Raw genomic sequence first — 19,967 nt, 5'->3', positions numbered from 1 at the left:
TTGGACAGCTGTGAAGTGACAGAATGTCCCACCATCATGGTTCTTATATTGCCAGATTCCAGAGAGTCTCCCCTCTTCATATATGGCAGAATATGTCATTTTCCAATTTGCTAGGGTGAGATACATGTAAAAATGTAAGAATTTAGTCACACAGGTTTGTTTTTTTCATTGATAATGATAGCAAATCTGGTTAGCCCAGATTTTCCTGAAAAAAACAAGATATAGCATGTGTATGTAGCCTTTATAACAACTGTGATATGAGCTTAAAAGTAAAGGCAGTAAAAATACCCCAAAAAACGCCTAGGGCCCATAGTGTTAAGTGTTTTAGATTGAGCCCAGCAGTTTGAAACCAGTTCAAACAGAATCAAATCGAATGAACCGTGTGTTCCACATGGTGAAGAAATTGGGTTTTTATGAATTATTGTATAGTTTTGAATGAACTGTCATTTTGCAAAAGTTCTGAAGTGTTCCTGTAATTGTGTGTGTCATTGTGTGAATTGTGTTTTGATAAAATGAGCCATGTATTTATCATAATCAATATGTCTATCAATACATAAAACATGGCATTTGAGTTTTAAAGTTTAAAACATGCCATTTTCTGGTGAAACTGTTCCTTTGCTGACTAGTTTTATTTACTCAGAGGTTTTCTCACCTTGCCCAGCTCATACGGGAAGGGCCCTGGATGCCCCTCCTCGATAGTAAAGGAGTCAACAATCCATGTCCTTCTGTGGCGGCTCAGCAGCTCTGAGCATGTCACACTTGACAAATAATAAACCTGAAAGACAAACAGCCAACCAGTCCTGGAGTGCACAGCCTTCACAATGAAAATCATAGTATGCAAAGTCGGAATGTTTGTTTGAGGCGGGAGCCGATAATTTATGTCATCTGTGCACTTGGGAATGAACTCATGCTGCATTGTTAGTCAATCAGAAGTCCACACACGGAAACAATTGGCTACTATCACAGTGGGACACTGTACTTTGTATCTTATAAACTTTTATATGTTGCACTATGGTGAGAGCTCAATTTCACACCACTGACTTCAACACTTCTGTAGGAGCACATTAATGCATTTAATGGATTAAGGTATTCCCTGGAGAGCCCCTGTGTTATGCACCTCTCAATCACTTTTTTTTTTGCATATGTGTAAACAAAATAAACTAAACACAACTAACCTAAACACTGACTCACACAGAAACATGAACTTAAAGGCCAGCAGAGTGATGAAAATACTATTGAAAAAAAAACACAAGATAAGACAGATTTTTATAGATAACACACTAATAATAGATAATAATCAAAATCATAATGTGTCACACTATATTCCCAGATAAAGATAAAGTATTCCTGTTTTAGTTATTCTGAATTTGTTCAGATATTGTTATCTATAAAGTAAAATAGTGGCATCAAATTAAAGTCAGAAAGATTGGAAGTTGGCGTCGTTACTTACCAGGAGGAAGAAACACAGCATGATGCTTGTTCGGTACATCGAGCTCTGATTGTTCGAGGTATGGCTTTCTTTTCCTGACATTCAGCCGAGGGAAGACAAGACCCTGCCCTCTCTTCTTTACACACCCACACACATGAATCCAATAATCACAGGTTCCTTTGTGTGTGTGTGTGTGTTTTCTGCCAACATACAATCTATAACCCTCAACATGTCACTTTTCTTTAGTGTTGAACAATGCTTGCATTGATGGGACTTTTGAGACACTGCCTTAGAGTTACTGGGACACAATATGTATTTGTTGAACTATATGAAAATCAATTTCACATTCACACCCAACTAGTAGTTTAACAACATTTCATAGTAACTTGCTGCCAGTTCAACTACATTCATATTCACAAAGCGATTCAAGTAGTTTAATTACTTTTTGCCTTTTTTTGTGCAGTTAACTAAAAAAACTACAAATAATTTTGGGACATAAAAGGAAAGAACATTTTTTATTTATCTTATTTTATTTCATTTTACTTTATTTTATTTTACCTTTCCTTTTCTACTGTAATTGAACCCCCTTTTAACCACACTGTCAACTTTTTCTTTCATCCTGAGCACTGTGAAGGCATGTCAGGTAATGCGTTAGTGACTTTTTTGTAAAATACTTTGGAATATTTTTGCAGCACATTAACAAAGTAGTTTGAACTACTTTTTCTAAGTTGTAGTTCAGCTTCTCCCAGTGTGAAGTAATTGGTAGCTTGCAAAATTATGTCTTTTCACTTTTTCTATCTTTGAGTCTTGTGATTTAACATATCTTATAGTCTCAGGATGTGAAATTGTTTGAAGGCTTGTAATGAGGCTGCCCTACAGGTTCTGGTTGTAACATTCTCAAACTTTCCCTGAAGCGTCATTTTTTATTGCTCTGTAGATGCAGCTAAGCACTTGTGTACATTATAACCATAAACTGTTTAATTGATTATTAGAAACACATGAACACATTTTCATCTCTTCCTTTATTGTTAAAACAAAGACATCTTGTTAGAGCTTATTTAAAATTGGAGCTATAAAACTGAGAACTTCCATTGGCAGGACAAGTGTGTTGATTTCAAAAACAGTACATTTAATGGAATTAAGCTTTCTATTGCCAAATTTATCTTAAATGATCCAAGTATCATTTTATTATTTTCAGTTACTGCTCTACTGTCCTGGTTTGTGTTAATACTGTACAAAATTCTACCACTCATCAACTACAAGAAGCCCTGTGAGCTCAGAAACGGGAATAAACTTGTCTGACAAAACGTGCCAAAACATGAATGGAAAGGGGTGAGAATTCATAGGAAACCTCCATATTTACAGTTCATGGTCTGCACCCCCAAAACACACACAGAACATACAACTCATAAATCAAAAGAACAGGTTGAAAGCAGTGATGAGAGCCAGTGTGTGGAAGACAGTTGCAGCTGAGAGGCCTCTCAGTCCACTCTTCACCCCTTCGGCTGAGGTGTCAACTCCCGAGCTGCAGGTGGAAATCTATTGTGGAGACGGTGCATTCTATGAAGACGATGATGACATCTGACTTTTCACAGTCTCTATCTCTGGAGGCGCGGCTCTTCTCTTGACTGTGCTGGTCTGTGTTTCCTCATCGTCTGACCTCACTTCGGGGGTGTCTCCTCCGTTGGGGTTGGTGGTCTGGCTGTCATAGGAGGAGTTAGAAGATGTGGAGGACATGCGGGACTTGGCATCAAGACCCTCAAGGACGTGTCGAAAGAGTCCGTTACTGATGACTTGCTCATTGTTGTTGTTTCCTTGGACTGTAAGTCAGATACAAAATTATTGTTAGGGATGTCAATGTGAAGCGTGTGTTAATCTCTGTGCTGTTTCTGTTTCATACCTGGCAGCGGGGAGGTCAGCACCCCCTCCTCTCCCCCAGAGCTTAAGAAGACATCCAAGGCCTCTTGGTCAGAAATGTCAATCAGCTCCATTTGATCCAGCAAGTCTATGTTCACCTCCATGGACGAGATGCTGCCAATTGGAGCTGCAGGAGAGGGGAAGTAATGAAATGACGTGTTTCTGTATAAACCTGCATTTGTTCATGTTTTTTTTTAATGACACCTCTCCAACTCACGTCTCTTATAGTCTCGGATACAAAGGTGCGCCGAGGACAGGTAGGCGTCCACATCGTGCTGGAAGACCTCCTCAAAGAAACGCTGTCGCTCTCTCAACTTGAGCTGCTGTGCTGCGTCCACATCTGGGAGCCTCTGGCCTCGCTCGCTCTCCGCTGGCAATCACAACAGGAAGTACAGGAAGTTAGATACCAGCCCAGGTAAAGTTTTACACCTGATACCTGGAGTTTTGAGGCAGGGGAACATGAAAGGCTGTGTTCCAAACAAACACAATACAAGATTTCATAGACTAGCTCCTCACTCTAGAGGTCGGTCACCTGGTGTTTGTATAATGTGACACACACAGTATTTTGGGACACATTTACAGTCACACAGGGGTCAAATGTTGGTAGCCAGAAGGGGGAGACATTGAGCTTTAAGTGAGAGACATAAGGAGGTGGAATGCACTTTTTATGGACTTATGGAGACATGATGAAAAGTCCCATATATCACAATTGATATGTTATATCATTGTTACTTTTTTTGTTATTTTCATTTATTAGTTTTTTTAATAATGTAGATAAACAAAGGTGTTAAATAAGTGCCAACCAGACACTTAAAATACATTTTAAAAATAAATACAAAAATAAACAAAAAGGAGAAAATAGGGGTTTAAATTAACAACTAAGGGAGAATCCTTACACAACAAAATCTACATACATACAAATATGTGCACACATATACATACACACACTTACAGATGAGCAAATCCATATATGTACACATTCATATCAACCCATAATGACTCTGCACTTAGAGGAAAAGAAAGTTATTTTAAATGTGAAGATATCTTAGCTGTAAACTCTACTTGTCTCTATTTTCCTTTCACTCATATTGAATTTTGATTCATCCCACTAACATGCTGCTTTCTCTGACAAAGCAAACTGTTATGAGAACGCTCATAAGCCTGCACATTTACTAAATGCCCACAGATCCACAGATTGATTTGCAAAAGCAAGCTGTCAGGCCCTTCACTACGTTAATCTTGTTTGAGATACCATGCGATCCCATTTTCCCCCTCATCAGCATCATTGTAATAAAGCTGAGTGCAAGTGTGAGTGGAGGGCTGAACTGCAGCAGTGTGAGTGCGGGAGGAGTGAGGAGAGGGGAAATACTGGAAATGTCTGAGACTTTGCATGATGTATAACGTTTTAACTATGAGCTTTAGAGGCTCTAGTAGGTGGACAGAGCCCAGTGAGCTGTTTCCCCCTGTTTCCAGTCTTTGTGCTGATCAAAACTAAACCGGAGCTTCATATTTACTTTGTAGACACATACAGTATGAGAGTGATTATCTAATTCTCTGCAAGAAAGCTAGATGCTTTAATTTTATTTTATAGAAAAACACAGGTTGCATCTTTCAGCACATACTCTGAGCATGCACTGACAAATGTTGCAGTCTTTTATTACTGTTAAAGGTCCAGTGTGTGGGATCTAGTGACATCTAGTGGTGAAGTTGTGGAACTGAAACTGACACAGTGAAGGTGAAAGTGTGTAGGAGAACTATAGTGGCTGAAGTGAAAACGTGAAGGGCCTTGTCTAGAGCCAGTGTTTGATTTGTCTGTTCTGGGCTACTGTAGAACAACATAGCAGACTATGTGGAGGAGGATCCACTCCGTATGTAGATATAAACGACTCATGATTCTTATTTTCAGGTGATTACAAACTAATCAAAACATTATTATGAATATCATATACCATTTCTGCAAATATATCCCCATAAATCCTACACGCTGGACCTTTAGGTGCATTTTCATTCTGTTTCCCTCTTGACTCAGAATTGATATATTGCATGAGTCAGTGACTTGAGTTTTGAGAAGCTATTACAACCTGTAGGCAGGGACTGGGCTAATTGGATGAGGCTTTCAGCCCATTTCTAACCCTGGGAATAATGTGAAGATTATCTGGCCTGTGTTGAGAGCTTCAGTCACAGCAGCTCTATAAATACACCACTGTGTGATGTGAGTGGAAAGCCACTAAGCTCAGGATGTTTACAATGAGAGGAAAGGATTCCAGGGATTCTCTGTTGTCTCTGACAATATGAAGAGACTCCTAACCTGTCTCATAATGAACTACAGTCATAACTTAATAACTGCTGCAGTCAGGATAAACCCCCCCAAAATGAAGGTGTTGGCTAAAAGCAGCAACAGGCTTCCATCCTCAGAGTGCTGCGTCAGCACAGTCCTCCCCACGAGTCATGTCCAGGCACATATCTGTGGTGACAGAAGGACACGCGCCTGTCACTGCAGCTCTGCTCTGCCCTGTTTGACAGCCTGCCTCCTGGGTACACGGACTTCACTGGCTCTGGGATCAGATAGGCAGACAGCTTTGGAGGGAAAAGGAGAAGAGGACGACTCAAACCGCAGGGCCGGCTGACAGCACCTACGGGCATACAGTATATGTGCATAGACAGAACCCAGATTCCCCATAGACTGAAAACACAAACATCTACCAGCAAACTGACAGGAAAAAGCGATAAGCTGACAACATATACCCTGACACAGTGACCATACTGTTACTGTATGTGTTTGGTTCAAATCATGGGGCTGAAATAGTAGATGAACAATCAATAAAGCATGACTATGTCCCGTCTTGTGTTGCTCACAATGGTGCTTATTTACTTTAATATAATATTCATATTTTGTATAATTCTGTCAGTGGACACACAGTCAGTGATCATAACAAGGTGGTTACTGGTAAGTTTCTTTAAACCAGCAGAATAAATAGAATTTTATGATCAATCAGCATCATATGGCTTTCTCTGGTCTGTCCAGCCTAATATCACTCCCAGGGCATCAAAAAACACACCTTGGGCAGCGGCCCTCTGCATCAGATATGGACACACAATGCACCCTTTAGAGTCAATGAGACACACTGGGCTTTCAACTAACTGCAGTGTAAACCCATCCACATCGTTACTAGACATTTGAGAGGCACACAAGAGCAGAGGTGGTTGGGTCCAACAAGCACATGACTTTGACTCAGAAGAATGGTGCTTGTTTCATGTGTAAAACTAAGTCACCGTTGGTCACATGAGTCAACTGACGTGACTAATGTCAACCACGATCCTATCCGTACCCTAAATAAGTAGTTTTGTTGCCTAACCCTAACCATGTGTGTTTGTTGTTGATGGAAAAAAAACATCAATTTGCGGTGTTGGACTGACGTAAATTCCCTGTGAAAACTTGTGTATCTTGAAAGAACCTGACACAAGGCGTTTCTCAATACCAAGTACTTCAAGTTCGGACTTGCGCATTTGGGAGTTTGGACTTGGCAAGTTTGACTCAGTAGTAAAAACTCCCAATGACGGCTGCCATTGCTGCTGGTCTGTGAGAAATGCATTCTGGGATACCTGGCTGTCAAAAGTCAACATAAGTCGCCTCCTGATGCATCCCCGATGGAACGGGCAGAGCAAGTTCACATCCCGGCATTTGGACTGTACTTGGCTGGATGCGGACTTTGAATTGGAACAGTACCTGGGCTGCGACTGATGACGTTTCAGAAGTCCACAGAGACACAAGTACAGGCAACAACGCAGATTGAGAAATGCCTACGGTGTCCCAGCAACAACCAACATGGTACCTTGCACGTTGTATGTGGACGTGGAAAGTCCATGACCAAAACGTCAATATGTGACAGAGTCAGAGTGAGAATGTGTTACAAGTAGAGATGAGGAGCGGGCTACAGAGGTCCGGTAAGGTCACTTCTTTCTAACTCCACATCCCGAGATCAGATGTTTTTCATTCTCAAACAAGTAGCCAGTGTGACTCAAGTGACATCACTTAAGTCCATTTATCAGATTTTGAGCAGCTCCCTCTGGAGCCTCTCTAAGACCTGAAAATAGACTTTGATGTGTAAAATTGGTGCGCTTCCCCTTTAAGTAATTTCCATCTCAGCTCTTTACCATACAGGTAGAGTGTCACTGTAGGAGGTGATGTAACTGATTACAATGATGCAATGAAGGAGTCTGACAGTGCAGCCAGTCACAGGGTCCAACCTCTCCTTCATAGCTACATCCTTCCATCAGAAAAGTGACACCCTGTGATGGCATGTGAATGATTACACGTTGTTTATCATGTGCCAGTCATCTTTATGAGATTTTGTCTCTACAGCAGTTCTGTCTTTGTGTAGATGTCTGCGGCTGTGAGTGTGCGACGCTCTCCTCTCCTTGCACTGTTACACAATCAGAAACACTGTCGTCTACAGAGTCTTCCAGAAGCAAAGGGAGCAGCGCTGACAAAGCAAGACGTCAGTCACAATCAGGAGCTGCTGTTTGACATGTGTGTTTAAATGAAAAGAGCTCCTTGTTCAATGTGACCAGCCGAGGACATCATGTCAAACAAAACACTGGATTTGTGCTGGGTGAATGACTACGCTTTCTATTCTTTCAAGACAGGACTTAAACAGCGTGTCTGAAAATTACGCTCTGCATTACGAGCTACAGGTTTATACAAATTGCTTATCCTGGAGGTTTCTCCCACTCAGTTAAACACTGATTGATCACAGCATTGATTGTTTCTACTTAAAGCCTGAGGCCTGTGAGCAGCTAAAGGTTGCTCCAGATGTATATCCTCACATTGATTTTGCTTCCCTATCCTGTTCTTTTTTTCCACTGAATCACATTGATCAATACGGCTTCCCTGGCCGCCGCCGACCTCGGTGACCTCTGCTCAGTGCAATCGCTCACACGGGAAAATCTCCTTTCACAAGAAATGCCTGGCCACAGTGTCCACTGATGATGAGATCACATGTCTGGTCTGCTGCTGTCCCGCCACAACCCAAAGTCTTTAGTTTCACACCACAAGATGTCTGAAGGGCCTGTGGCTGCTCGAGAGATAAACAACCTGCACGCCTGAGCTGATGATTCTTTCTTCTTTTGTCTGTCTCTTCCTCTGTGTCCTTTCTGTATTTCTTTCTCTCGTTTTATTTTTTTGCCTTTTACTGTCTCTCTATTTCTCTCTCTCTGTTTCTAGGTGTTCCTTGTCCCATTTTCTGTTTCTTTTTGTATTATCAGTCTTTGTCTCTCTTCTGGTATCTCTGTCTGTCTTTCCCTTTGCCCTCCATCCTTCTTTCTGTGTTTCTTTTTGTCCTCTTTTGCTCTATTTGTGTCTGTCCCTGTATTTCCTTCTCTCATTTCTTGCATTTTTGTTGTCTTTTCTGTCTTTCTCTCATTTTTATGACTTTTTTGTTTGGTTTCATCTAGACTCACAAGTCAGTCTTTAGACGCTTTGCTTAACTAAAGACTGATGACTTTCTCCCTGAGTTTGTGTTTAGATGGGTGGATACAATTTCAGAGTTTAAAAAAACTCCCTATGTTGCAGAACCAATAGTAAATCCGCAGGGCGGTCCTTCGGTGGCTCGCTGAACTCTTGTGCTCGTAAACATAGTCCGACTAGAAACGTGTAGCAGTACAAAATGGCTCAAGTCGCTGTAAGTCCTTCATTTCCACAATCTTGTGGACTGAGCACACGTTTGATGAAACGGAGTTAAATCTCTTGGCATCCATTTTCAAGCTCTCTGTGTGTTTGTTGCCTTGCGGACGAGAAAAGGGGGAGCGCACATTTCCGGGAGGGCGTGTCCTTTTCAAAAATGCAAGAGGTGTTGCTTTGTTGCCAGCCGTTTTCGCCAGTGTGTTAAACACAGTTTAGAAAGGAGTGTCCCCAGACTATCAGAAGGCGGAGATCTCTGATTGTCTGGTAGCGAGACTAGGTTTCATCTGTCTCTCTTTCTGCATTTTCTGTCTTTCTCTCCCTTTCTATCCTTTTTGTATGTCACGTTTTGTCTATCTTGTTCTCTGTCTCTCCATTTCTAGCTGTTTTCTGTCTTTTCTGTCTTTTTTTTCCTCAAATTTTTCTGTCTCTTTTTGTCTATCTTTCTGTTGGTTTCATATTTCTCTCTCTTTTGAGCCTGGTTTCTTTCCTCGAAATCCGGCACTTGAGCAGTGACTTGCAGCGTCAGAAACCAACCAAAAACAGGCGACCTTTAACGTCGGCATGATACGTGGCCAGTTGCCATTATAGTTAAACGGTGCCCACCAACGTCAGGGGAAAATGCGGCAGGACAAGGATGAAAGTTAAGGCGGCGAAAGTCCGAGGGGGGCGCGTGGGAGGGGTGCTGCAATGTATCCAGCAAACGCCGATCCGCACCCGAGGGAGCGGTGTCCACGTCCCGTAAGGTTCTAAAGCCAAACCCTGTTCTTTTTTCCTAAACCTAACCACTTCCTTTTGTTGCCTAAACTCAACCATGTGTGTCTGTTGTTTAAGGAAAACAAACGTCAAATATAGTGCATTTAATTTTAAGGAGACTGTATATAAACATTAAATTTCCTGTGAAAAAGGAAGTGTATTTTGAAAGAAGACAATGCATGTAACAGACAGAACTTGACACGGTGTCCCAGAACTTCAACAACCAATGCACCCAGGGTACCTTGCATGTCGTATGTGAACATGGAAAGTCCATGACCAAGGCTGGAGTGAGAATGTGTTGCTCTTTTTGCCTTTCTGTCTCTCCTTCTATCATTCTTTCTGTTTCTTTTTGTCCTCTGTCTCTATTTTTGCTTTATGTCTGTCTGTATTTCTTTCTGTCTGTCTCTTTTTTTTATCCTTCTTTCTGTTAAACGTTCTCTCTCTGTGCTCGTCTGTCTACCCTCCTTCTTTCCTCTGAGCGCTCAGGGACTAAAGAAAGAAAAGGTCATAGATCAGGGTGCAGAACCAGCTGGACATGCAGAATGACTGGGACAGACAGAAAGATAGACACAGACAGAGCGAGCCGGACGTGTATGCGTGCCACTCTGCCTCCCCACATAAAGACAAACCCAGATCCTCCGCTCAGGGGGCAGAGAGAGAAAGAGCCCATTCAGAGACGGACAAAGGCTCAGATGTAAGGGAACGGGACTGGCCTGCACTCCTTAGTCATGATGCCATTTACAGGAAATCATTTTGGATGTAGCAGAGGGTGAACACACCTAAACTCAGCCTTTAATTTGTTTAGTGGAGTAAAATTCTTTATAACAATGACATATTTGTTAAATTCCCCATTGTTTTTTTTTCTTAAATCAAATTCCCGTGAAAATTGTGTCATGACTTCTCAGCAGACCCTGCAGACATAATGCATCATCCCCACATGATGATAGCCAAATTGTTCAATGCTCTACTGTCTTCATCTTGACTAGCCTACATATTTTCTAATAGAGAGGAAACCACAAACATCATGACTCAGGTCACTTTCTGTATCTGTCTACTTCTGCATATCATCTCTTTCCACTGTCACATTTTTGAGGACGGGACCCGAAGTGCTGATTTAGAAGCACCAACTGCACAAACAGCAGTGGCAACGCATCAATCTGAAGGCTAATTGAAGGGATAAGAGGGCACGGTGTTGCACACAGGCTGCCATTAGCCCATCACTGTGCTAAACGACCAGACTCCCCTGTGGCGGGTAAAGAGAAGGTCAGGGCAGAACAGCGCAGAGGAAACTGGCTCTTCAGATGATCCAGTTGTTTTTACACTCGCTGGTTGAAGGAGCAGCTCTGGATGTAACCCCTCAGTAAACAGTAGTTAAACAGAAACCCCAGTGGGAACCATCGCTTCCTCCTCTGCTTTGATTATGGAGCAGTTTGCCAGGCTCTCAGCTTGAGTCTATTCATCTAAGCCAAGGCTGTTTTTCTGAGAAGTGGTTTTCTTGTACAAATGGATGAGGTCATCATCCCAGTTTAAATGGCTGTGGTGGTGGTACATGCTTCCATGTGTTGCCTCAGCCATCCCACCATCAGATTTAAATAGTAGGCTGCCTAGAAAAAGCCTCAAGTGCTGTGATGTCAGTGGTTTGAGCCAAAACAAAAAGTGTTTTCCCTGATCTTTGAGTAAATAAGACTCTCAAAAATGACTTAACCATCTGTAAATAAATACATCAACAAATTCTTAAATATAAAAATGAGTAAATAGACAACATCGCTCCCTCCTAAATACTAGGACAGATGTGAAACTGTGAGGTGACACTTGTTTGGGCAGAGGCCACAACCAATAGACTGGCTGACCTTTCCACCCAGACACTTTTATCTAAGAGAGATTTTATTTCACATAGATGGGTTCCCAAGACACACAGGGCAAGAGAAGGGGTGGAAGAAGGAGGTGAGTAGCTGTAAACACAGAAAGGCAGCAGTAAGAGTCGGGGAAAGGTCAGGGAGGAGAGACACACTTGCAGAAAGGCTAAAAATTAAGATGAGGATGCCTTGAAAAATCCAGAGCCAGAAGTTCGTCAACAGAAGGATGTGGGTTATAGAGAGAGGATAGAGTGGAGGGATTCTGTTCGGGCTCATTAGTTAAAGAGGATGTCTTGTTATTTTTACAGAGAATCTCCTCCATACCTTCCAGCACAACATTGACCCCAGCAGCAGCAGCAGCAGCAGCAGGCTGTTAACAGTCCACAGCTGATCATTAGAGGATCAGTCTCTTTGCTGAGGCTGTTACAGTAATTAATGGTGTCTCAGTGGTCATGAAGGATGGTGGAGCGGCTGGTTGGCTACAGGTAGAAGATGTATCCTGCTCTCAAACAGCAAGAGCAGAGATGGCCCTCTACATGCAATGTGCTAATTGTTATTATCTTGCGAGTCTGTGTGTGTGTGTGTGTGTGTGTGTGTGTGTGCCATCATGTAAAATGTGGTCCTCGAGACACCTAAAGTAGCAGGGACTACCACTTAAGTGGTTAGGAGGTATTTTGCCAGGTCTGTCTGTCTGTTCATCTATTCATCTGTCTGTGGACAGATTTTGTCACACCAATAGCATCACAAACATGCAAGCAAGATGCAATCATGAAGCTTTCCAGGGGTGTAGCTCTCTCGATCAAAATGAAGATGGTTGCGGTCGGAGCAAGGGGCTGGAAGTAGGGGGTAGGAAGTACAGAAGCTTTTTCTTGGCCGACTCAGCATGTTGAATCAGTGATGGTGACGGCGTAGCCCATCGATGAATGAAATCACCCTGATTGCAGGTTCAGTTCAGTACATGACAAGAGAAACTGAAGTGAGGAACGTAAACAAACAGCTTATGTCAAGAGTGAGGTAGACCGAAACAAACTTGTTACATAAGGTAAGGTTATTTTTCTTTTGCCATTAAGCTCTTTAGCAGAAACATTTTGTGATGGTTTGTGTTATAGTTCACTGACACATGATAAGTATGCTTTGTTCTTTCAACATTAGATTGTGTTGTTAATGTGCTAGTCTCTCTCATCAGACCTCTCTCAAGAAAAGAAAGGTCTGGCTGGGCCAACTCTCACTTTAAGATTGGAGAAAGAAACGCCTGGCTGCTTGTACTTCTTTCAACCAATCACAATCGTTCTGGGCGGTGCCACAGCAACGGTGCGCTTGCAAAAATATTGCCGGGGGGAAACAGGTTTTGGTGTAACACACCCACAAAAATATCGCCTACAGAACCATGGCAGAAAAATGGCTACATCCCCGCAAGATCAAACACCGCAAAAGTTAGTAAAGGACGTGTTGAAAATGGTTGAAAACTGCTACGCAACCAGAGGTGGTAGGGCGGGACTTCAGCGGGTGGCTCGTTCCGCCCAATGAGAGGCTGATCTATGCAGCGAACTTCCGCCCACTCAGACTATTAATGTGCTAACTGGCTAACTAGCATATTGAATCTGCTCTCTCAGTCTTTCAGTTTCCCTTTTTAAATGGCAAATACAGACTATTGCCATCTGCTGGTGTAGAAAGTAATTTCCTCTCTACACATAAATGCAGAACATGCGTGCCAGTTGGCTGTTGTCTTTGTGGTGTGTTCAGTGAAACTTTTTGGCACAGACAACATGAGGCGACACAACAATCAGCCTTTGTTGCAACTTGTTCTTTGATGTCAGTTTGGTGTGTTTAGGCCTCTAAGTCTCAGATCGCTGTTCCACAGCTGGTGTGATCTCATTACAAGAAGTTTATCACTAACATTAAAAAGGTGATGTTGTGTGTTAACACGTCCTCAGCAGAGTTAAGTTACTCCTCATGTTTCTCACTTTTCTATTTTGCAGTTTCATCACATTACTGGCTCGTATCTTTTCTCATTCCACACAACACATATTGCTTTCAACAAAAGTGGAACAGACACATGGCCACAGTGGACAATAATATCTTTGGGGAATATGCACTTGCTCTGTCTCACACTTTTATTTTTGGTTCCCCAAAAATCTGTATTCTCTCTCCAAAAAGCTGCCATTTACTGGGCTCCAGTTGCAAGGTCAGTAAATTATTTATGGCAGCTGTTGGTCTGGTCTGGTCTATATTTCACTGCGTGTGTGTGTGTGTGTGTGTGTGTGTGTGTGTGTGTGTGTGTGTGTGTACATTTGCATATTAGATCTGTCTGTTTTCGCTGGAACAAAGCAGTGTCCAGCCCCATCAGCCCAGTCCGTCCGGACAACAATGACATCAGTGTTAACCCTCTCCTCCCTTCCCTCCTGACTGAACTATGCTCGACTGACAATGGGACTGTTTGCTGTTTGTAGGTCAGTGTCCCACTGCCCTCCATAAACCCACAAGCAGACTGTCATCAGTTCTGATCAACACTGTGGGGTTCACCAGCTGACAAAGTACTTTTCCTACATTTACAAATCCTCTTATCCAGAATAGCTATTAATGAACAATAGACTGAGATTATTAAATATTATTCAAACAATCCAACCAGCCATTAATGCTAAAAGCTCTGCATGAGTAAGATAATTAATGCTAAAAAGTGCAATAAAACCTGGTGGATAAATCATTACAGATGAAGTAACAAGGCCTTTTAATAAAGAAAATTGTGTCAGTGGGTGCAAAGGAACACTTGGAGAGGCTTTCAACTGACAGACAACACTGACACTAATGATTAAATCTGTAATTAAAACATTCAATCATCTAGTGAAGGTTAACCGAGTACATCCCCTCTGTAGGGGTCGTGGTTAGCGCTCTCTGAGACAAAGAGGGAAACTATTCTTTCCCCATTAAATCCTCACATGCTGACTTCTCACATTGCAATCACTTCAACACTCACGCAGCTTCCTGTTCTTCCTGGAGCAGCTGCCTCTCCCCGCGTTTGTGAGGGAGGATTTAAGGCTATTTTCACGTCAGCTGGGAGAACTGTAGGAATGTTTGCTTTAACTCAACACAGTGTCTCAGACAGCACTCCTCTGTTTGCTGAGGCTGAGGCAAGGCGGCCCGCAGATGATGCCGGCTATAAAAAACTAAACACTATTTTATCATGGTTTATCACAGCCCTGACTGTCCAGAGAGAGACTAAATCATTACTTCATGTCATCATACTCACCAAAAAAATGTGTGATTTATTTATAATATTACAGCTGAACTATTTTTGTTTCATATTTGGTGTAAATGTAGGCTCTAAGAATAATTATGAACCTACATGCTTTCATCTTTTCATCTTGATTAAACTTTTATTTCCTGCATTAAATATGGAGCAACTTAATAAAACACTGTAAAAACATTAAAACTGGATTCTTGACTATTATTTGGTCAATGTTTTACTTTATTCTCCTTTGATGGACTTTTTCTTCATTGCACTTTTAAATGGCCCCTGCACACCCACACAGTTGCTTTTACTTCCTGGCTTATCAAACCTCTATTAGACCAAATTGATGAAAGGGACAGTTCAACCCGAAATCAAAAATACATACTTTCCTTTTACCTGCAGTGCTGTTTATCAGTCTAGACTGTTTTGTGAGTTGCAGAGTGTAGAGATGTCTGCCTTCTCTTGAATATAAAAGAACTAGATGGAACTCAGCTTGTGACGCTCAAAGCACCCAAAAAATACATTCGAAATACTCAACTGACCTTGTTGGGAGCAGTTTCATGTAGGAACTATTTTCTGTCTACCAAACTGCATTCGCCAACCATATGACCACACAGAACGAGACGTGCATCTAGTCATGGACGAGAGGCTGGTGCTCATGACTGTGCGAATGGCGTCCTCCTTGGCTGAGCTTTAACGTTAGCTAGCTCAGTAGTGCTAGGTGAGCTAGCAATAGATGCACACCTCCTTCTGCACAGCGATGTGGTTGGAGGGGGTAGCTCAATAGAAAGAAAATAGTTCCTATGTGAAACTGCTCACAACCAGGTCTGTGAATTATCTTGAGTAACCAGGTCATGATTTCTGGAAAGAGGCATTGATGTTGAGTTTTTCAAATGTATTATTTTGGCACTTTGAGCACCACAAGCCGAGTGCCATCTAGTTCCATTATATTTGAGAAAAGACAGACATCTCTACGGCCGATATTTCCAAAACTCTGCAACTCACACCAAAACAATCCAGACTGATAAACAGCACTACAGGTAAGAGGAAAAATATGTATTTTTGATTTTGGGGTAAACTGTCCCTTTAATATGAAGGTCTTTATTATGGCAGCTTTAATGTCCATCCTTTTTTGTTTCGTTTTGATTGTCAATTGAAGTCACTTCTTTTTTTATAGCACATTTAAAAAAAACATGAGTTGAACCAAAGTGCTTTCCAGTCGTGGCAGACGAATTAGAATCTGCCTGAACACAGGTTTACATGATTAAAGAAGTAAAATGTGCATTAAAGGTAGTAATACATAATGAAACTCAACAAAACAGTAATAGAAATAAGGTAAGACTAAAACAAAACAAGCTAAAAGAATTCACATGACAAAAGCAAGAGCAAAGTAAAGGAAGAGAATTTAAAAAAAGGTCATATAGTCAGAGGAATAATATGTTTCCTTCCTCCAGCAGCACCCGGCTCCTCAGTGAACAAACTGTAAATCATTAACTGACCAAACAGGTGATTTTGTGCTCTGTAGTTTACAGATTGTTCACATGATAGATTGCCGCTGTCTTTCAGTGTAGGGCTCTGAACACTCAGTGTATGCCTTGAGGCGTTTGCTCTGTCTATACACGGAGGATTCAGCTGAACAGTGAGTGGAAGGATTTGTTAGAGAACTAATGAGAGGAACTGGTCTAATGTCCCCAGGGCTGCACAGCTTAAGAATGTTGAATTGATGGGAACCTTATTCAGCCATCCATGCAGTGCTGCTTAGTATAATCACACACAAACACACACACACACACACATATAATTAAGTTATAGTGCTGCCATGCCACGAGGCATTGTTTATAATAAAATGATCTCACCATACGTGCTTTTCTCACATTGATAAGATCCTGTTAGTATTCCTGGTGTTTCTGAGCATAACAAAGTGTTAACATGTCTTCACTTTCAACAAAAAGTTCAACATTCCTCACACTGTATCAGTTTGACAGTACCAGTACTTATAAGTCATATCTTCGAACACTAAGTATTGATCAACACCTAAATAATCACCCCTGATTCAACTCACATCATATCAACTTACAACAACCACTGCTGTGTCAGATTTGTCTGCACTTCATTTTTCTGTTGCCTTTTTTCTGACTCTAAGATTAAGTCTCTATGCTTGATCCCACTTGAGCACAACACCAGACCTTTAAATTAATGGCCTGACACCAGACTAATTTTAATTTTCCAATACAAACATCCAAATGCTGTTTAAATGCCCTCTATGCACTACCTTGGGTAAAGTTTTAGTTAGGAAATAATTAAATTTTTAATTTTTTTAAAAATAATTATTCTTTGTGTAAAACATTCAAATTTAAAGCGGCTATAATAAATATTTTTACAGTAACAATACATTTAGTGACTATAGTGACAAACACACAGAGAATTATTACTCTGCTCTACAGTTTATCATCTGTCAGCCCTGCTGTTGTTGGTCAAAAGATTTGTTATTGCAGGTTTGCAATAGAAATAATCCAGCTGCGATATGGAACTTGAATCAATTGTGGGCCAGGGGCATAAAGTGTGTGTGGGGAGTGTTAATCCTACTTTCAGCGCCCTTGCTTGGACCACACCCATGTTCAAACGTGTTCAAATGGCGTTTATTGTGATCTCAGTTACACCCCTGTAGAGTTTTGTGACCACATCTTGGATGGTTATGTCAAAACTGTCCACAGTGACAAACAGACATAAATACCTAGGAAAACACTCAAAACCACTTTTGTTGTAGTTACCGCAACAATATGGGTCACCAGGACCACATTTTGCCATGATGACACACACAGACTCACAAGGTGAAAACAATACCACCACCGCTGTTTTGGCTGGTAAATATGCTGATGATAGCACATACTGAAATTAGCCTGTAAAATATCCACCAAGTGTTAAATTGTAGGCTTTAAGTGAAAGTGTCCAACTATTAAAACTGTTAATTCACAAGAGATGGGAGTAAAGGAAAAATACACCCACAGTTTCATGGTTTTCTTTTTCATCATGTTCCCCTGTGGCTCAGACACTAAGCTTCGATGACTAGGTACCAGAGCAACGCAGCAGAGACACATACTGTACTGTATGTATCCCTCAGTGTGCTCAATTAAAGGTACAGACAGTACATGATATGGATTTCCACTCCTCTAATTTGCTCATTAAACAGAATCTACCCCTCAGTCTTATCTGGGTCATGTCCGAGGGGACGGAGCTAAGAATATGCGGAGAATAGAAACTATTCCTTCTCCACCCAATACCCTTCTGTCTGTAACGCCCTCTCAACAGCTGGCCAGTCCCTCACTCCACAGCACACCGACGTGCCGCTCCCTGGCACTTTTCCACAATAATCAAAACGTGACTACAGAGGCACAGAGGCTGTGGGCACAGCAACAGATGGGAGACGTCTTCTCTGGAGTCACAGCCCTGATCCTTTTTAGCCTCATGAAATCACAAACTGATCTCACTGGGTCTAATTCAATTTCAGGTCTGTGTGTCCTATCTGGGTTGGTGTGTCTGTGGAACAAGCTGCAGACCCTGCTGCAGTCAGTCGACTCTGATGAGATCTGCAGGCTCAATCCCATTAGAAATAAGAGATCTTTGTCTGGAGCTGTGTGGTGGCCCTAATCCAAGCCCGCCTGCCTCAGTGTGTATGTGTGTGTGTGTGTGTGTGTGTGTGTGTGTTTGGGGGAATGCATCCCTGTTTTTGTGCGAAGAGAGTGTGACCTATTCACTTGGTATTAGTGGACATTACTCAGGGTGATGATTCAACATTCCTGTCTGATTTCCGGCCGGCACAGCACTTGGACCAGTCACTTCAGGCAACATCAACACAATGCATCTATTTAACACACCGGCTGAACTGTCACGCCGGCTTCTACATTATATCTGACATAAACACACACACTGGGGAAAGTTCACAGCATGATAAGATGAATGAAGTTTAAGACATTAATATAAAAAAAGATTTCTGACTTGTTAAAAGGTGACATGAAATGGGACAACAGCAGGAAAGACTTTCATTGTAGCTTGAGTTTCTGTTTCTTTGCCTTAAATGTTCCAACTGTGTGTGTGTGTGTGTGTGTGTGTGTGCGTGTGTGTGTATGTGTGCTGTAACTTCTCACAACCAAATATGGAGAATCATTTTCTCCTCTCTAATGTCCTGCTCCACATCTAAAAATAAAAAAACTGTGTCAATAGAGCAAATGTGTGGTTCCATCGGAAAAATATCCACCTGAACTAAAAGCTTTAGAAGTTTTGAAAATGACTCACAGGGCAGGCGTTTGTTGTGAAGGCTGGCCGATGAGGAGCTCATGTTGCTGGTGGAGGAGTCGTAGAAATCAGAGGCAATCAATCAGAGATGATCAGTGAGAGTTCAGCAGAGAGGCTGCCGACCATCTCCCACCCCTCCTCTGCTCACTCACTGGGACTGCTCCAAGGTGACTGATGCTGGCTGCCACAACGCTGCTCTCCTTTCCCCCCGCTTTCCCCTCTTTGCCTCAGTGGACTCTGAGCCACTTGGATGAGGCGAGAACAAGTTTGTGGCTTTGTGGAGCCGACCAGCTGACCAATGACAGGGAGGAGGGAGGAGCTGAGGGAGACCGAGGAAGGGATTGAGAAAAGGGAAGGAGGGATTTTATGTAACGGAGTGGAAAATACCAAGGAGAGACAGGCACATGCCTTTGTTATTTTTGTCTTCTTACACCCCCTCCTTCCCTCTCCCTCCCTCCCTCGCTGTCTCTTGTTCCCTGTATCCCCATTCTTTTCTTTTAAACCTCCTCTTGGTGTCACCTTCAGGGTCAGGGGATACCAACAAATGTTACATTAACAAACAATATCCTTTTAATTACTGCATTATTATTTTTCAAAACTGAGTATGATATCTCACAAAGAATATTCCTTACAAATAATAATGATAATAATAATAATAAATATTATATATAATACATTTTGAATGGATGATTAATATCACTATTAAATTTGGATGAACTTTGCAACCAGCTATTGAGAAAAATCTGAAAACAGGTTTTATATTCAAACTGCAACATTTAACACAAAAAAGGAGAATTGTTAGGTATC

The 19,967-nt window shown here is 41.8% G+C and overlaps 2 protein-coding genes across 2 annotated transcripts in view; both read right to left on the bottom strand.

Annotated features, from left to right (window-relative positions):
* cdh27 (cadherin 27) overlaps positions 1-1,495 on the bottom strand; it is an 11,326-nt gene extending 9,831 nt beyond the window's left edge. The window contains exons 1-2 of the mRNA XM_050038159.1: positions 1,451-1,495; positions 653-775 (exon numbers count right to left, since the gene is read on the bottom strand). Of these exons, the coding sequence (XP_049894116.1) occupies positions 653-775; positions 1,451-1,489 (162 nt within the window). The 5' untranslated portion in view covers positions 1,490-1,495. The remainder of the gene's footprint in view (positions 1-652; positions 776-1,450) is intronic.
* A 937-nt stretch (positions 1,496-2,432) lies between these two features.
* LOC126386605 (dysbindin-like) lies at positions 2,433-19,423 on the bottom strand. The gene is made up of 4 exons (XM_050039032.1): positions 19,161-19,423; positions 3,564-3,716; positions 3,330-3,473; positions 2,433-3,249 (listed from the first exon to the last, which is right to left on the bottom strand). The coding sequence occupies exons 1-4, from the start codon at positions 19,201-19,203 to the stop codon at positions 2,990-2,992; spliced, it is 600 nt and encodes a 199-aa protein (XP_049894989.1). The 5' UTR covers positions 19,204-19,423; the 3' UTR covers positions 2,433-2,989.
* Between the last annotated feature and the right edge of the window lie 544 nt (positions 19,424-19,967).

Source organism: Epinephelus moara, chromosome 24, assembly GCF_006386435.1.
Source record: "Epinephelus moara isolate mb chromosome 24, YSFRI_EMoa_1.0, whole genome shotgun sequence".
Classification (NCBI taxonomy): Eukaryota; Metazoa; Chordata; class Actinopteri; order Perciformes; family Serranidae; genus Epinephelus; species Epinephelus moara.
The sequence above is the reverse complement of the archived record's forward strand: the minus strand, read 5'-3'. Positions and strand labels throughout refer to the sequence as shown.

Bases quoted from the DNA above. Each gene is read 5' to 3' on its own strand.
- LOC126386605 (XM_050039032.1), bottom strand. From the start codon at position 19,203: ATGAGCTCCTCATCGGCCAGCCTTCACAACAAACGCCTGCCCT. The intron at 3,717-19,160 runs GTGAGTCATTTT...TGTGATTGCCAG, and splicing joins TCACAACAAACGCCTGCCCT to CGGAGAGCGAGCGAGGCCAG. The intron at 3,474-3,563 runs GTGAGTTGGAGA...CCTCTCCTGCAG, and splicing joins TATCCGAGACTATAAGAGAC to CTCCAATTGGCAGCATCTCG.